At 35.8% G+C, this 20,037-nt stretch overlaps 1 protein-coding gene across 5 annotated transcripts in view; it reads right to left on the minus strand.

Annotated features, from left to right (window-relative positions):
• Window positions 1–20,037, minus strand: part of Itpr (Inositol 1,4,5,-trisphosphate receptor) — a 1,013,977-nt gene that overhangs the window by 123,767 nt on the left and 870,173 nt on the right. For all 5 annotated transcript variants that reach the window (XM_067141353.2, XM_067141352.2, XM_067141351.2 and 2 more), the window contains exons 42-43: window positions 8,223–8,387; window positions 3,301–3,481 (exon numbers count right to left, since the gene is read on the minus strand). In XM_067141353.2, coding sequence (XP_066997454.1) covers window positions 3,301–3,481; window positions 8,223–8,387 — 346 coding nt within the window. The remainder of the gene's footprint in view (window positions 1–3,300; window positions 3,482–8,222; window positions 8,388–20,037) is intronic.

The raw sequence follows: 20,037 nt of genomic DNA on the forward strand, positions 1-20,037 counted from the left end.
GTCTAAATTGCACAAGTGGACTGGAATTACTGTGAACATGTTTTATGTTTTCCCAGCTGTTGTCTTGCTGATGGGACATGTGAAAAAGAACAGACTGCATGATTATTGGTCTAGAAACAAGTTGATTGAAATCCCGATGTTTGATAAAATTATGTCTCTGGATCAGTTTTTACTAAGATTACAATTGCTTCACTTTGCCGGCAATACCCAGCAACCTCCAGGTGATAGATTATACAAAATTCGACCAGTCACAAATCACTTTAGGAGCAAATACAAGTCTGTATTTTACCCATTTCAAAATTCATATATAGATGAAAGTTTAGCTGCTTGGAAAGGCTGCCTCAAATGGAAGCAGTTCATTCCATCCAAACGGCACAGGTTTGGCATGAAAATTTTCATACTCTGTGACTGTGAAACAGGTTTTGTTCTAGATCAGATCATTTACATAGGAGCACAAACTGAAATCGACTACGATGAGAAACTTAAGGTGTTGGATCCATTGTGAAGACATTACTGACTCCATTCATAGGCAAAAACCACAATGTCTATGTAGATAATTGGTATACAAGTACCGATTTATTTGAGTATCTGCATACGGAAAAGACTGGAGCCTGTGGTAATGTCCGAAAGAACAGAAAAGGAATGCCTGAGTTTCCGAACAAGATGAAGAAAGGTGAATGTTTTTCTAGACATACTGAAGACATGCTGGCCCTCAGGTGGTATGATAAGAGAGATGTCACAATGTTATCCACAATTCATGAGGAATAGATGGTTGACACAGGAAAGAAGAATAAGGTAACTGGTGAAAGTGTTGTGAAACCAATTAGTGTGATAGATTACAATGACAATATGGGACCAACTGACAAGGCCGACATGCAAGTAAGTTTCACGGCCAATGTCAGAAAAATGATGCAGTGGTATGTGAAGCTTTTCTTCTACATGATGGATATAGCTATGTTGAATTCCTACATAATATATCAAGTCAACACAGGCAATAAACCCCAACTTATTAACTTTCACTTGAATGTGATTGACCAGCTATTAGAGGAATGCGCAACAGAGAGAATATTACGCAAAGAAGGATGACCAGCTACAAGAGGAGAATGCCTCAGGCTGTCTGGGCGACATTTTCCTAAACCTACACCAGCCTCGGCATTAAAAGCCCAGCCTCAGCGCAGATGCTTTGTTTGTCAGCATACAAAGAGGAAGGAAACCAAACGCAAAGAAAGTAGATGGATGTGTGTTGGATGTGACAAAGCTCTGTGTGTACACCCCTGCTTTGAAGAATACCACACCCTGAAGGCTTTCTGAAGACACATTGTCTGATACTGTATAAATGATGAACAATGGTCATGAAGACTAATGCATATTACCACATTTTCTTTTAATGTGCATTACACATTACAAGTAACTAATCTCATTTTGTTCCGTATTGAAGATATAGTAAGTAAAATTCTTTCTTGAATAAAATTACAATACAATTGTATTGAATAGGTGGTCACAGTAATTTTATTCAAGAAAGAAATTTACATTACAACATGTCATTAAATAATTGTACACACCTTAAAACAATGCAAGAATAACAAATAGGGCTGTAACATTTTAAATGTTGTTATTATTCACGGAAATGATGTACAAAATAAAATAATATAGTTTTATCCACTTTTTAAATCCCATTAAAAAAAACTCACTATGGGCGGGTCAGTAGCAACTGAAAAACTCACTGCTCAAAGGGTTAATCATTTTTAATCAATTAATCATTAATCATTTTTATCTTTTGTAAATTCATATAGTTTTTTAAACATAACAAGGTACTTTTTATGATGTTTAAGAAAAGATAAAATATGTTTTGTAATTTCACCTATGCAATGTAACATAGCTGAAGATGTTTCCAAGGAAGAAAACATGTACTATATATAAATAATTCATTTGCTAAACGCAAATGTATCAAAAAGGTGAATATTTACTTTTACTGATTTAATGTAAATAAGATTTGATACAGGAAATAAAGCTGATTTCTTGCAATAGTATTCCTGACGAGCAGTCCTACCACACACTCTGCCCTTCCCTTTTTAACACCTGTTAAGAATTACAAACAAAGACAAGGGTAGGGTTTTCCACTTGTTGAATAACTATACAAAATGTGAAATAATTAAAACATCACATTTTTATTGTCATTTAGTACCGGTTTTGGCAATTTTATTTGCCATCCTAACACATCCACTTTGCTGACTCAGCCAGTTATACTTTCTTTCTATTATAAGCCCTATTAATATTGATAGCACCCCACTGAATTCCACACCAAGTTGTTCCCAAAGAGTCCCTCGCCTGTCAAATGGGAATGGGACTTTGTTACTCCTATAAGTCCGAGGCTTTCTTAAATTGTTCTGAGCTTGCTCGATGGAAATTCTGTGAAGCAGAATTCTACCCTTACTTACGCATATTACCAGTGAGAACCTCTCCTCTAACTGGTTAGGGACCACCGGTAGACTGCATAGTCTTTGCCGCCTGAGCACAAGGAGGGCCATGGCTCAGAATATGTCCGAGATGCCCACTCCCATTCCACAGTAACTGGTATCCCAATTCTCAGGATCACTTACTAGGCCACTCGGCCATTGCTGATGGTTTATGAACTAGGATGTGACTACAGTAACCCACACCATGACACATTTCTTCAATTATACTACTCAAATATTTGAAATTTTCTACTTTGTGCAGCTTCTCTCCTTCACATGCTATTCCATTATCTGGGCAATTGTGTGTTACGATAATGACTAGTATTCTCTGAAAAGAAGGGATGAGATAGTCAAGTGTCATAACCGCTAGCTTCTGATCAAGGTGGCAGCAGTTCGGTTCTTAGCCAAAGCATGTGGAATTTTTGAAACGAAAAGGCACATTCCCATGGTTTGAGGAGACCACCACCACCACCACCACCACCACCACCACCACCACCACCACCACCACCTGTGGTTCAGATTCCATGTAAAACTGGAGGTCCTGCAGGTATGATCATAAAATGAATAGACATGTAAAAATGTAAGTATATGGAGAAGAAATAATGTTCGATTCAAAAAAGGAAACTGAGCGTGAAAATCTGCATCAAACCAATTGGTGTTTTGGACACCAAGGAAACTTACAAAATATTGGAAAGACATTAAAATATTTACTTATTGTCCATTACAATTTTAACCTAGTATATAATGGTTCCTCTAGCATGTGGTCATTCCCAATAATTACCTATAAATTATATTTAACTTTCACAATTAAACCAATAGTATATAACGATGAAAAGATACTTACGTATAATATCTTGGTCAACAGTGACAAGAAAATCGTCTTTGAAAAACATATAACCAATTATTGAGAACATGTACACTAAAATGAGTGCCAAAACTGCAGTGAGGATAATGGAGCGCCCATTTCTCGTAACAGATCTGATCACATTCAGCAATGTTTCCTCGCGATAAACAACATCAAACAACTGAAAGCAGAAAGGTCATCAATATCAGCAATATACAAAATATACTAAAATTATTTAGCATTATGTGTTAAACTCTGTTTAAGTATTCCAATATAATGCATGATTAGAACAGGTAATTAGCTGTACAAACACTTATTCTGAAGCCATGAGTTCCTATTCAAGAAAGTTATAAATGACCATCATCCTCTACTTCAAATTGGCTGCAAATATTTGGAGCTTCATATTGCTGGCCTATAAACTGGACAAATTCATGGGTGGAAATACAGTAGAACCTCAACTGTCTATTCCTGGAATCTATGTTTTACTGGATTATTTGTTTAAATTATGTGGACCCACAAGCATCCTAAATGAATGATGTTTAAAAATCCAGAATTATCCGTTCCTCGAAGAAACGATTTCCTTCATCAATTATTTAGAAATTTTGGTCCTATCAATGCTAAATCCTCAATCAAACATTTCTCAAGATGGGCAGAATTGAATATAATGCATTCAAGAACTTTCGAGAAATGATACTTTCAATTGACTGTTATGCTTTCCATAATGTTGATCCTCAACTTCTGCGACTTATGCAACAACTCTGCCCAGGTTTCACCTCACCAAACAGAAAGGAAATTATGGGGTCTTATTGGAAACTATTTGTGAAGAAGAAAAGAAAAGCTGTTCCCTAATTATGAAAAATCAAAAATTGTGTATATTGTTTGATGGCTGGTCAACCTATGCCTCAGAGTTATCACCAAAACAGGCAATACATATTTAGTGGACACTATTGACACATCTAGTGATACTTACCCTGCCAATTATCTAGCACAAATGGCTGTTAACAGCATTCAAAAATGTGAGGACGACTTAAAATGAAAAGTTTGTTCTGTTGTTACAGTTGGTACATGTACTAAATCTGCTAGCAAATGACGTTCAGTTTTAAAAATTGAGAATATTTGGTAAATGTAATAAATACTTCAGAAACAACCACTTAGTAAATGCATGTTACAGAAAGTCTGATGCCCCGAAACACGTTCTCCCAAGTGAAGTGTGCTGGAATACCATGGTATATTGCCTGAATAAATATTATCTTAAAATTCTGGGCAACCTTGTTATAAATGAGTGAAGAAAATCATGAACCTAATGATAAACTAGTGTAAACATAAGTTTCTAATTATGTATTTCTATGGGATATGGTTAATCGTTTGAAGCCTATTGCCATTGCCCTTGATGCCATTCAGAGAAATTACAGTACTATTTCTGAGTCAGTATATGTGTGGAAGAATCTCCAAACTGAATTTGAATCTACAAAGGACAAACATGGTACACAAAAGTTCAAAAAGCAGATATTATATGGCTCAAACACCAGTTCATTTCTTAGCTTACATGCTGGGTCCAAATGAAAAAAATTCAGCACTAGATTTAACTGAAGAAGAAGAGAAAGCAGCATTTGGATGTGCAAAGTCAATGTATTCATGAAGTACACTTCTTCCATTAATTGTTGAATATCAGTCAAAAGACTTGCCTTTTTAAGAGTTACTTTTCAGAAAGTGGTGGAAAAATCAAAAAGACATTGATATATTTACTGACAAAGATTTTCCCATTATTGAACAGTTACTTCCACCAAAGGCTTCTCAGAAAGTACTGAAAGGATCTCTTCATCTTTTGGGTTTGTGCATTCAAGAATATGTGATTGATTAGGCACAGAGAAAGCCACTAAGCTTGGGTTTCTGTTTAAAGTATTTAATAGCAATGTGAAAAATATGTAAACACTGAACAGAAAAGTGAAATTGTATTTATACATGTAGTTATTTAATCTTTTGATGTTTAAATCTTCAATAAATTATAATTCACAAATGTGTAGTGCATTTTGAACTCAACTTACAGGTTTAGTTTTAATATTGTGCAATAGACACTAATTATTTTGTGCTTAGCTTATTAATGTTGTAATAACAAGGCAACATTTCTGTATGAAATCAGTGCACTGGCAACTGGAGTTCTGGAAATATAATACCATAATCTGTGATTTAGCACTTAATTTACCAGTAAAACTTAATTTTGAGCAAGAGTATTACTTATTTATTTCTCTTTGAGCTGTGAATGAGCACATGCTGTTGATAAGAAGCCACAACTGGTTTACATTAAGTTAAACTAAACATCTGAAATTCAACCTGGTTTAAACCAGAATGACCTGTTTTTTTTTTTTCAACTTGAATATAATCACAATTTGAGAAATACTATTTTTGATAGATCATTTGAAAGACTGCTTATCATTCTTTCCTTTAATTTTGTTTGCAAATACCATTATTCCCATTTTTTCCTCTCTACCCACAATTTAATTTTATTACTTGGTCTAGAAAGGATTCGTCGTGCTGACCACCTGGGGCTTTGTAATCTGCAGGCCTTTGGTACGAGCAGTGGGTGTTTCATGGGTCAAAGTCCAGCAGGGCTGTTGTACCATGGGGTTTGGTTTTTTATCATTAACTTCTACAAAGCTGAGGACATGTAATTTGCTTTACTTGAAAATTAAGTATGCTTTAAGAACACTTTGTCCAGTAGATAATTTTGAAATCTAAAATTATACAGATGAATTTGATTCTGTTATTTCACACACTGCTTGAGAAACTATAATATGACATGCAGCTAACAATTAGCAGTAGGTGTATTTTACTAAGTATATAGGAAAAAATTTAAAATTTTACTTCCACCTATTCAATACAATACAAGATATTGACATCCAACTTAAAACATTTTTCGGAAGTGAGACATGTTTCGCCTCATATTTTGAGGCATCTTCAGTCACTAATCAAAACCTTATTCTGTCAAATAACATTTCAAACATTCTATAGCTATTATACAAATGTTCATGAAATAACTAAAATTCAATTGTAATGATAAAAACATGTGTTGTTCACTTGATGAAAAAGACATCATAGGATGGTACAGTGGTACAGAAGATGGCTTGAAGCCTTAGTCAATATTAAATTTTAAATATATAGTGGAAACCATATAAAATCATTTCATTAAAAATATACAATGCATTCAAATGATATTAAAATAGTAGGTTCTTAAGTGGTACATTCAAAAATGGAGGTGTCTTACAATTATGAGTGGCAGCTGATGGTTTAAAGCTGTAGTCAGAGTTTGATGCATAATTAGAATAACGCATAAATATGAGGTAAAAGAATATGAAAAGGATTACATTAATAAATATAAAAGATAAGGAAAAACATTCCAAAATGCTGGGCAAAAGTTGAAGACGCCAGCGTATATTTGCCCGTAATGTTTGAAGGTCAAACAGTTCAAAGGTTGTTTATAGTTCAAAGGTTGTTTCTAGAATAGTTCAGCGAGATTGTGTAGACATGAAGTTTAAAGTTGGCTTGAATTTATTTTGAGTCATCGGAGTAAGTTTGTAGAGAATGATGATAAGCAGTTATTCTCTACGTTGGTAAAATTTGACTTGAGGTTGAATGGCTGTTGTTTTCGTAACTGATTGACGCTATATTTTCAAAGCGTTGAAATTGGAAATTTTATTTTATTGACGAATGGTGTGAAGGTTAGCGACCACTAGCATCCTAACAACGATTCACACAAGAAGTCAAACAGGCCAACAACGCCATAGTGTTTCCTTTCTTCACTTCAGAACCAACCAATCTACAACTTTATTTCAACAGCCACATCAAACCTTCACACCATTCGTCAATAAGATAAAATTTCCAATTTCAACACTTTGAAAATATATCGTCAATCAGTTATGAAAACAACAGCCATTCAACCTCAAGGCAAATTTTACCAACGTAGAGAATAACTGCTTATCATCATTCTCTACAAACTTACTCCGATGACTCGAAATAAATTCAAGCCAACTTTAAACTTTATGTCTACACAATCTCGCTGAACTATTCTAGAAACAACCTTTGAACTGTTTGACCTTCAAACATTACGGACAAATATACGCTGGCGTCTTCAACTTTTGCCCAGCATTTTGGAATGTTTTTCCTTATCTTTTATATTTATTAATGTAATCCTTTTCATATTCTTTTACCTCATATTTATGTGTTATTCTACTTATGCATCAAACTCCGACTACGGCTTTAAACCATCAGCTGCCACTCATAATTGTAAGACACCTCCATTTTTGAATGTACCACTTAAGAACCTACTATTTTAATATCATTTGAATGCATTGTATATTTTTAATGAAATGACTTTATATGGTTTCCACTATATATTTAAAATTTAATATTGACTAAGGCTTCAAGCCATCTTCTGTACCACTGTACCATCCTATGACGTCTTTTTCGTCAAGTGAACAACACATGTTTTTATTATTACAATTGAATTTTAGTTATTTCATGAACATTTGTATAACAGCTATAGAATGTTTGAAATGTTATTTGACAGAATAAGGTTTTGATTAGTGACTGAAGATGCCTCAAAATATGAGGCGAAACATGTCTCACTTCTGAAAAATGTTTTAAGTTGGATGTCAATATCTTGTATTGTATTGAATAGGTGGAAGTAAAATTTTAAATTTTTACCTATATACTTAGCAAAATTTTCAATACGGACAGAAAGATGATTTTCATCACTTGTGTATTTTAAATGAAGCTCCGAAAACCGTAAAAGTAGTTAGTGGGCGTAAAGTAAATAACATTACAATTTATTTTTAAATGAAGCATCAGTAACAATAATGTAGCCTTGCTACTTAAAGTGAAAAATCACAGTTAAAAAATTCAATTTATATTAATATATTACATACCAACACAGAGTAGAAGAAGGGATGCATACAGATGCCTAACAAACAAAAAATTAAGTAGGCTGAATGGTAGAGGAGTTCAGCATCAGTTATCATCTGCTCAAAGTTCTTGGTGAAAGTTCCTTGATTGCCCATAATACTAACTAAATGGATTCCTTTCAGCAAGACCTAAAAAAAAAAAAAAAGAAGAGAGAGAGAGACAAAATATATTTATGATCAACTTGATCTTATACACTGAGTGGCACGAAAAACACAACACTTCAATTTCTTTCAAAACTGAAATTTATTTTAAATTTATGACACTAATCCACTATCTTATGATAGAATATTGTGGTACAGTCCCATCTATGTGTCTAACAATGAAAGGAAAAGACGATTATAACTAAATTTAAGAAATTAAGCCAGAAATGCACAGTTTAAGGAAATATTGAGTAAGCTCGTAAAAGTAATGCACTTCTGTTTTGATGTTATATACTGTACTTCAAACTTTCACTTCACACATCTCGGATATGATCTCAGGGACCTCTGTTTGCATCTTCAAAAGCGTATATTGCCACCTCTTGCACCAATGACGGCATTCAATCATTCAGGCATGCTCCTGATTAACGCGGTAATGTCCTATTGAGGAATCATCTCCCATTCTTCCAAGAGGGCGTTCCGTAGGTCCTGTAGGATCTCTGGATAGTGTTGATGGGCTCTTCTCCCCAGCTGGTCCCAAATGTGCTCAATAGGATTCAAATCAGGGCTTCAAGCAGGCCAAGCTCCAGCATGAATCCTTGTTTCATCCAAGAACTCTTGCACAATTCTTGCAACATGTTGGCGTGCATTGTTGTTCATTAGTGTATAGTCATCACCAATAAATGGAGCGAATGGTACAACATGCTCCAGAAGGATTTCCTCCACATAGCTATGTGTGGTAAGGCACCAATTCTCCATGAAGACCAAATCCGCCCTTGCAGTTGTACTGATTCCTGCCCACACCATTGCAGAACCAGCCTGAAAAGGCGTCCTGAATGAGAATGTGCAGGGGAATACCTATCTCCTGGCCTTCTCCAGACTCTCTCTCTTCCGTCAGGTGACTGGACGCCGAATCGCGACTTATCGGTGAACACCATTTGATCCCATTGTTGTACTGTCCAGCCAAGATGTTTCCTTGCAAAACGTAGTCGAGCTGTGTGATGCTCTCTGGTGAGTTCTGGATAAGTAGCAGGTCTTTTGGACTTAAGTATGGCTTATTTCAGTCTTCTCTGAACAGTTCTCTCACTAACAAAGACTCCTCGAACTTGGTGGATTCAATTTCACGCTTCAATGGCGGTGTGACGGTTGCGAAGAACTTGAAGTTGTAAGAAGCGGTTATCTCTCTCCGATGTTGCTCTTCTCGGTCCTAATCCTCGTCTCCTTGCAAACCCTCCAGTTTCCCTGTACCTTCATACGGTTCTGGAAATCATGGAAGGTGTAGTCCTCAACACTTCTGCAATGTAATGCATGCTGTGGCTTTCTTCTACCAAAGCAACAGCTTTTGTAGCTTGTTCAGGGCTTAAAGGCATGTTTACTCCAGAAAGCTTATTGTCTTAATCACGGAAATATCCTACATACACATGTGATTGAAAGGGGAACAATTAAAGGTATAACAATAAGTGCTACAAGAGCAGGAAAACATTATTGGCTCACATCCAGCGATGTGTTTTCCAGGTTGCGCAGGAAAAAAATTTGAGGCCAGTGCAATAAACAATCAACACTTCATTACTTCATTGTTTGCTTGCAAAACAATGCCAATAACAAACCCCATCTAAAAAATTGGTTGAAGTGCTTCATTTTGATTAAAAAGATAATTACACAATAATTACACATCATTTATTGGGTGTTGTGTTTTTCGTGCTGCTCAGTGCATATTAATTATGAACCAACTCCTTGAATGGAAAATAGCAATGAATATTTATGACAATGATAAAATAACCATGGTAGATCACATAAATAACAGCATAATAAGAAAACTCTCACCCAAATAAACTCTTCCCCTTATATCATTTATACAAAATTTCACAAGTTACAGATTGTCCAATATAATATGTATATTTGAATTTCTTGTCTGTTTGTTTGTTTGTCTGTTTTGTTTTTAAATGAAAAAGCATCAGTCATAACAAGAAAACTTTCAGAAAATTGAGAAAAACTAGTTCTTTTATGACCGAATACAGGAACTGCAGTTTAGACCATTTCATTCATATTAACTGAAATGATATTGGGACATCACACTAATTATGAAGCAGTTTATGGAATGTTAAAATTGCTGGACTGATGTCCCAAAACAAAGTTCAACGTACTGTATGCAGAAAACATCTAAAATCCAGAGTATTTGACAAAAATACACAACTCTTCTTATCGGATCATGACAAGAGAAGTCCAGCTCCATGGCTAAATGGTTAGCATGCTGGCCTTTGGTCACAGGGGTCCCAGGTTCGATTCCCGGCAGGGTCAGGAATTTTAACCGTAATTGGTTAATTCCCTTGGCATGGAGACTGGATGTATGTGCCGTCTTCATCATCATTTCATCCTCATCATGATGCGCAGGTCGCCTACGGGAGTCAAATCAAAAGACCTGCACCAGGCCTCTCTGGAGGCCATGCAGAATTATTATTATTATTATTATTATTATTATTATTATTATTATTATTATTATTATTATTATTATTATTAGATGCGAAAAAGATCAGAAAACTGATCATGCAAAGCTCACTTAGAAGTTGTGCATTTTCTTCTTTGCCAGGCAGCCTTCAATTTTTCTCTCATCGTGGTTCTTCATTCTTCTGTCCACTTAGCTCCTGTCTTCTTCTTGTGGTTTCTCTCTGACTCTACTTCCCACTTGTTGATTTTCGTTCTGTAGCAGGTTTGGTCAGCGATGTCGGCCACTTTGATTACTGATTTTTCCAGGTCTTGGTGGATTTCCATTGTCCACCTAATTGCTTTGATGTTTTCTGTTGCCTCAAGTAAGATTCTTGTCAGTCTGTTTTCTGGAAGGTGTTTGATGTGTCCGTAAAATTTCAGGCGTCTTTTTCTAATGTCGGCCGCAAGGTTTGAGAGCTCCTCGGTTTTTGTACGAGATTGCAGTCTATATCCTTCGTCAGTCAGTTTTGGGCCAAGAATTTTTCTGATGATTTTACGTTCCTCTTTCAGGATGTCTTCGAGTACTGTTTTCCTGTGGAGATCCAGTGTTTCGCTCGCGTATAGTATTTCAGGTTTAATCACAGTGTTGTATTGTCGAATTTTGGTGAAGATTGAAAGGCATTTTTTGTTGTAAATGTTTTACGTTCGGCCGACGGCTCTCTTTATTTTTCTGAATGCGGACCTCGAGGGCCTTTTGTTCTTTTCCTGTTGGTACTATAATTTCTCCGAGATATCGGAACTCAGTTACCTTTTCGACTGTGCCAAATTTTGTGATCAAATTCTGGAAGCTGCAGTGGTTGCACATGACCTTGGTTTTTTGAGAAGGAGATTTGTAGGCCGAATTTTTCTGAGCATTTCTTGACGGTTTTGATTTGGCTGATTGCCTGTTGCTCGTTTGTTGCGAGGATCACGAGATCATCTGCGAAAGCCAGACAGGAGATTTTTACATGTTTTCTTGTCATACTTAATGGTTGCCAATTTCCTTGAGTTTTTAGAGCTTGTTCCCATTCTCTCATGATTTCGTACAGGGCTATGTTAAAGAGTAGTGGGGAAAGTCCATCTCCTTGTCGGACACTGGTTTTTATCTGAAATGTTTCAGATATATTTCCCATGAATTTTACTTGGGAGGTTGTGTTGGTGAGAGTTAGTCTGATGATTTTTTGAGTCTTGTTGTCCAGTCCGTATTCACTCAGTGTTTGGAAGAGGGACTGCTGGTCAATGGAGTCGTATGCTTTCTGGATCTAACTCGTTTTCTAATAGATTACGGCAAGTTTCCTCCCATTTTCAATCTTTCTTTCCAGCAATCAATTTCGTACTTCCCGGGCTAGCTCTAGGTATTCCACCCAGTCAGTTGGGTCCCTAAATCTTGGCCATCTTTTCCTATAAGCATTTTTAATATGGATCAATTCCTTCAGGAGATCCGGCATGGTGTCGTCTTGGGTGCCTTGGCGGTACTGAACCCACAGCCGGACTGCATTCTTAGTCATTACTGGTCCAGGACCCGTTTCCAGTGCAGTCCACACATTTGATGACGGTCCAGAACATTATTATTATTATTATTATTATTATTATTATTATTATTATTATTATTATTATTATTATAGATGTTCTGGACCCCACAGCAAGATGCAAGACCGCTACTTGGCGGTAAATTACATCTGCTGCCATTGTCATTGTTGACAATGTGACCAGCGCCATTGTCGCGCGTAGGCAAGTGTGCGGGATTTCGGGCGATACGAACGACATACCGTATTTCCGTGCATTATTGACCTCGTTATAGAGGTGAACAATTGGATGGTCAATCTCATTCCTATCGTTTATTTCAAATGTGTTTAAATTTTTATTTATATGCCAGGAGAATCTACTGCAATCTAAGAACGTTCTCCGAAGGAAAATATGGCTGTTGAAAACGAACCCAGGAAAGATCGGTTTATGATCAGAATAAGTACATCAAAAATCTACAGCCTATTTCCAGTCATTCGACAGGGTCAGGAATGGAATGAATAAAGCCCCATCTAGCGGCGACAATAGGAATTGTGCCGGCTGCCGAAGCACTCCTCTGCGGCAATGATCGATAAATGACAAATGAAATGAAATATTGGACAGTGTTGCTGGAATGGATGATGACAGGGAAAACTGGAGTATCCGGAGAAAAACCTGTCCCGCCTCCATTTTGTCCAGCACGAATGTCACATGGAGTGACCGTGATTTGAACCACGGAACCCAGCTGTGAGAGGCCGGCGCGCTGCTGCCTGAGCAACGGAGGCTCCTTATAAGTACATTATGAACAGTAAAATCAATTGGTCTCACATCCTTTTACACCCCACTGCCGTTAAGTTTATTTACCCCAACACACCATAAAAATAAAAGAAGGCGAGTTTCTTTATGTTTAAAGGAGATTCCAAACACCAATGATCACGTCTATTACCTTCAGTTTTGAGATATAAGTATCCCCATAAAAATAATTCACTTTTTTCACATCCTTTCACACTCCTCCCTCCCCAAGTGAATTTTCTGGCAAAAAAATACTTGTTTCTTTAATAGTAAAGGATCTTCTAAATACCAATTATCATGACTCTAACTTCTTCAGATTTTGATTTATGTGTCCTCATGAAAGGAATTCAACTCCTTTTCACTCCGGCCCCCAAGATCATTCCCCCCACCCCAAATGTATTTTTCTTTGTTTTAAAGAAGATCCAAATACCAATTTTCACGTCTGTAACAACTTTAGTTTTTATTAGATGTAAGTATTCTCATACAATTAAGTCAATTAATTTTCAATTCTTTCACCTCTTCCCCCTTCATTGGATTTTCAGAGAATATGTGTTTCTTTACTTTTAAAGCTGATTCCAAATATCAAATTTCATGTCTGTAACATCTTCATTTTTGAGATATCAGTAGCTTAATTAAAAGAATTCAACACCATTTTCAATCACTTTTACCAACCCCCCTCCATCCAAGTGGTATTTCCGAAAAATAAAAATACACATTTCTTTATTTTTAATAGAGATAAAAAAATGCAATTTTTCATTTCTGTAACATGTTAGGTTTTTTGTGATATACTGTAGAAATTCTCATTTTAAAATTTCACCCCCTTTTTAGTTTGCCTTAAGAGGAGTTTCCAAAAACAAATCACTTATGTTTCTTTACATTTACAGGAGATTCCAAATACCACTTCTTACGTCTGTAACATTTTACGTTTTTCTGATATTCTGTAGATACAGTCTTTCAAAAAATTCACCCCAATTTGTCACTCCTGTTTAACCGCCATTAATTGGATTTTCCAAAACAAAAAAAAAAAAAACAAAAAAAAAAAAATACGTGTTTCTTTATTTTTAAAGAAGATCCCATATACTAATTTTCAGTTCTGTAATGTCTTCAGTTTCTGAGATATACGTATCCTCATTAAAGGCATTCAACCCATTATTCACTCTTATACACCCCTCCTATTGGGATTTACAGAAAACAAAAAAAATACATGTTCCCTTTATTTTAAAAGGAGATTCAAAATATCAATTTATTCATGTGTAAACTTTTAAAGTTTTGAGGTATAGATACACCCGTTTTTAAAATCCACCCCCTTTTCACCCCCACTATTTGGATTTTCCAAAAGCAAAAAATATATATATTTCTTTACTTTTAAAGGAGATCCTAAATGCCAATTTTCAGGTCTGAAATATCTTCGGTTTCTGAGATATACAGTAAGTATCCTCATTAAAGGCACTCAACCCCTTTTTCACCCCTCCTATTGGGTTTTTCCGAAAACAAAAAATACACGTTTATTTATTTTTAAAGGAGATTCTAAATACCAGTTTTTACATCTGTAAACTTTTGAAGTTTTAAGATGCAGATACACTCATTTTAAAAACTCACCCCCCTTTACACCTTCCATTATTTGGATTTTCCAAAAACGAAAAAATACCTGTTTCTTTATTTTTAAAGTAGATCCCAAATACCAATTTTCAAGTCTGTAATATCTTCAGGTTCTGAAATATAAGTAGCCTCATTAAAGGCATTCAACACATTTTCACCCTTTTCCACCCTTCCTATTGGGATTTTCCAAAAACAAAAAAAAATACATGTTTCTTTACCTTTAGAGGAGATTCTAAATACCAATTTTTACATCTATAAACTTGAAAAGTTTTGAGATATAGATTCACTCATTTTAAAATTCACCCCCCCCCCCCCCCATTAATTGGATTTTCCAAAAACAAATCTTCAGTTTTTGAGATATAAGTATCCTCATTAAAGGCATTCAACCCGGTTTTCACCCCTTTTTCACCCCTCCTATTGTGATTTTCTGAAAACAAAAAAATACGTGTTTCCTTATTTTTAAAAAAGATTCTAAATACCAATTTTTACATCTGTAAACTTCTAAAGTTTTGAGATATAGATACACTCATTTTAAAATTTCAATCCCCTTCTCACCCCCTTAGCGACGGAATATCCAAAAATCCTCTCTTAGCGCGCACCTACACCTTAATATGAATGTATCCCCAAAATTTCATATCAGTCAGTCGGTCGGTCGGTCGGTCGGTCGGTCAGTCAGTCGGTCGGTCGGTCAGTACAAGCTATTTTATATATATAGATGTTAGGGAGGATGGGAGCCTGTTTATCGTGAGGTCTAGAAAGTTAATTTGTTTGTTGGATTCCGACTCGAGGGTGAATTTAATATCTGGGTCTATATTGTTGAGGCTGTCAAGAGTAGAGGTAGCACTAGTAGTCCTATCGTCTAATATTACCAAAGTATCATCGACGTATCTAGACCAAAATAGAATATTGGCAAAAGTGTCGTCATTGTCAATTATTGTATGTTCTAAGAAGTCTAGATATATTTCCGCTACGATCCTAGGACCTACATGTACACTGAGAACCACCTTTCGACGTGCATAGTACACTTTTAAGATAAGAATACTATGCCACCAACAGCACTTAGATTATTCCCCAGTGCCACATTTCACTATGAATAAGACACTTATCAAGATTTTAACATGTTCATTAAGATTTATCATACCAAAGCCCAACTTTACAGAAAGTGCCTCAACTTATGTACCAAGACAACGTAAGACTATTACGCTGCCAACGCGTAGCAATCATCATACATTTTATATAAACTATTTTAAATGTGTGTCATTATACTAATTTTACCTAGTGTGTGTATATTGTTGCTATATGTGAATTTATTCTCTTGCTTGGTTTTACGAAAGGCTGATGATTACATTGAAAACATGTCGAAACCGGTACCTTCATAACAATAAAAATGTTGTAGTATAACGTATGTGCAACAGTTTTGTATGTATTGAAAAGGTGGCTTTCCTTACATTAAAATTACTTGTGTGATTCTCAGTTCAATACGGAACAACCATGAAGTTTTTAACTTTAGATATACTGTTCTTGATAGAGTTCATCCATCTTGCTCTGGGCATCCGTCTTGCCCATGTTTCTTCTATCATAGCCATCAACACTTACTTTGGTATCCTTCCCTCCTCCACCCACATAGCATGTCCAAACCAGCTCAATTTATTCTTCTCCATTCTTCACTCAGTTTTTCTACCCATGTCTCTTTTCTGACCTCAATATTTCTTACTCTGCCTCTCCTTGTCTTCCCTACCATACTCATCAGGAACTTCATCAGTGGCCTGAATTTTACTCTCATTTCTTGCTGTCAAAGTCCAAGTCTCTGATGCATACATTAATAATGTATAGTAACTTACATTTTGTACATTATCTTTTTACATTTCAAAGGAAATTCTCTGTTCCACACTAGGTTCCTTATACTCTATTAGAATCTATTTCCCGCTTGTACTCTTCTGCTGATCTCCTTATTCAAACTTGCATCACGCATTATTTCACTTCCCAAATATTGGAAGTATTCAACAACCTCAAGGTTTTGTCCCCTGATACTAACCATTCCTTCTCCTTCTTTTGTCATCACCACCGTTTTGCTCCCTTCTCCATACTGGTTTTGCATTGTTGGACGCACTTGTGAATGGTCGGGAGTTGAGAGTGCTCTTGTATTATCATAGTGATAAAGTAGTTAAAACCTATGGAAATTGATTAATTTTGTGTGTGTGTGAATCCATTTAGTGCTATTTATATATTGGTGTTTAGTGCTATTGGTAGAAATTACAAGTAGTGATATCGACAGTATTTAAATTTGAAAACTAATAGTTCAGTTGGTGTTTGGTTGATTATGCATTCTAGGTTAAGTAGACTAGCTAGGTGTACTTTGTTTCAAATTTAGGTTTAGGAAATAATTTAGGTAATAATATTGACTTTAAAAAAATTAAACATCTGTACGTTCATTCGTATAATACAAAGTAAGGTATAAAGAGTTGTAACTTCCACAGCTTTTACACTGATGCAGACAATAGACCAGGTATTTTGTATAGATATCTGTTCAGACTATCATGAAGGTAATAATTTATTTAATTAAATAACACAATATGCCTGCAAACTTTGATTTTAAAAAGAAGAAGTTAAAGAGAATATACGGTATTTCACTGGATAATTATTTAATAGTCTTTGGATTGTTGATGATTATTTGCTGCATTCTGACAAGAACAAAGAGTATAGGGTAGTTGAGAAAACAAGAACAAGAATCAGCTGATTACTGTATTCCGATTTATTGTTCCTGGCGTACTTTATACCTTTGATTATACATCGAGTAAAAGTTAATAATCAAATGCCTATATCCCAATAATTGCATTTCAGATTCCCGGCATAGTTTTGACAGAAGTTTTTGAGAAATTATTGTACATATCTTCTTATTTTCCAGCATTTATGAACAATTTTAATCTCCGTTCTGTGTAGTAGGGAGAATAGTAGTAATCCACCCGCTGTAATAATCGTATAACCACATTTCAGTTGTGACTTGTAGTGTAGATATCATATTAGATAGTATCTTGCCTGCTATATTCGTATGTATCCTTGTGTACAGTAACTCTTTACATATTTGTAGTGTATTGTAGTATTTTATTAGAAATTAGCGTGCTTATTTTATTATTGTGAAATATTTGTGTACTAGAAGTATCTCTCTAGCAACTCTCTTACTAGAATTCTGTTGCTGTAATAGGATAGGCTTAACTGCAGTTAAATTGTGTAATTCTTGAGTATTCCTTTCGATATTCAGTAATTAACAGCAGTTTTCATTCTGTTAGGGTGTTGTGGATTAAAATATGATAGGATAAAGTAGTATTGTAGTGTAGTAGTATATTAATTACCTTATTGTCATGATATAGGAGCATACAAATTTGGAAAACACTGAAACGAGGAGTTAATTCTGTTAAAGCAGGCATCCACAAACTACCTACAGAGTTTCTGAGGAGTTATGACAGAAATGTGCGAGACTCAAAAGGTCTGCTGTTGTACCTGCACCCAATTAAACAAGAGGCGAGAGGAGGGCTCTGAAGGAACTTCCAGATGATTCTGAACGGACCATTCTCTCAGCTGATAAGGGTAATGCAACAGAGGTTATGTACACTGGCAAGTATAAGAATAAGATATTGGTTATATTGTTAGAGCCTGTTTACAGGCTGAGTTCACATGACCCTACCACTCGTGTGTCCAATGCCATTGTGAAGCTCTTAAGGCAATCCTCAATTCCAAAAGAGGAGGCTAACCATCTGTCCCCGGGGGATGCAGTGCCACCTAGATTATATGGACTTTCTAAGATCCATACAGAAGGCGTTCCCCTCGGACCTGTTGTTAGTGCGATAGGTTCTCCTACTAATGCTCTGGCTAAATACCTAAGCAAATTGCTTCAGCCACATATATGACGTACTTAAAAATGCTTTAGGGACACATTGTATTTCATCAACAAGTTGACAACAATAACCCTTCAACCTAATGCAATTTTGGAGAGTTTTGATGAGGATTCCTTGTTCACTTAAGTGCCAACTGATTCGGTCATGTCTCTCATTGAACATCTATTCCCTGAGAACATTACTAAGCTATTTTACCACTGCCTGACTTTCAGCTATTTCTTCTGGGGTGGGAATTTTTATGAACAGATGGACGGAGTGGCTGTGGGAAGTCCACTTTTGCCTGTAGTGGCTAATTTCTTTATGGAACATTTAGAGGAGGAGGCTATTGCTTCAGCGCCCCTCAAACCTATGATTTGGTGGAGGTATGTTGATGATACATTTGTGGTCTGGACAGAAAGTCCTGAGAAACTTCATCTATTTCTAAACAACCTAAATCAGCAACATTAATTAAATTCACTATGGGGATAGAGTCAGACGGATGCCTTCCTTTCGTGGATGTCCTAGTAAGAAAGAAACCAGACGGCTCCTTAGCACATACCATCTATCGTAATCCTACCCACACAAATCGCTACCTTCATGCAGATTCTCACCACCATCCAGCATTAAAACAGGGCATTCTCATGGCACTCACCACAAGACCGACATGAATTTGTGAGGAGATGGTCAAACTCAAAGTAACGTTCAAGAGTAATGGTTACAGTGACGTACAGATTCATAGAGCCCTGCATCCCAAATGGATGATCAATCAAAGCTCACAGAAAGAAGAAGTGAAGGGAACTGCCTACCTGCCATACATTCACAACACCACAGATTGAATTGCCAAGGTCCTATAACAGTCGTACATAAAAAACTATAATATAAACCACCTCTCCAATACTTATTAATCCTTATATTTAGGATACAATCATTACAACTGGTGTTATATGTTGGGACATGTTTTGTTCGACTGTCGTAAGCATCTTCAGCCATAATAAACTTAACCTAAAGTTTGGTCGGGGCCCCGAACTTAGTGACTTAAAGTATAATAGTTCTCTAAGAACTAATGTTCTCATTAGTGACAATCAATGACTGTATAATTAGTGTATAAGCTTCTAACAATTTCACCTAAATAAGGTAATAACACTACATCCATATTGATGGAGGTTAAAATACATCAAATTACATAAGCTGATAATAAAGTAAATAATCATATTAGATTTTACATTGCTATCAGTCAATCACTAAAAAACTGTTTTACAATACTTCTAAAAATCATTATTATTTTTTGTTGAATGATAAAGTAAAATTAAAATAGTCACAAGTTAAATCTCATTCTATTGCATAGAAAATGTGAGTCAGGTATGAAAAATCACTTAATAGTTAGTTGACTAGTGGAATAGTTCACATCACAA

Source organism: Anabrus simplex, chromosome 2 (assembly GCF_040414725.1).
Source record: "Anabrus simplex isolate iqAnaSimp1 chromosome 2, ASM4041472v1, whole genome shotgun sequence".
Classification (NCBI taxonomy): domain Eukaryota; kingdom Metazoa; phylum Arthropoda; class Insecta; order Orthoptera; family Tettigoniidae; genus Anabrus; species Anabrus simplex.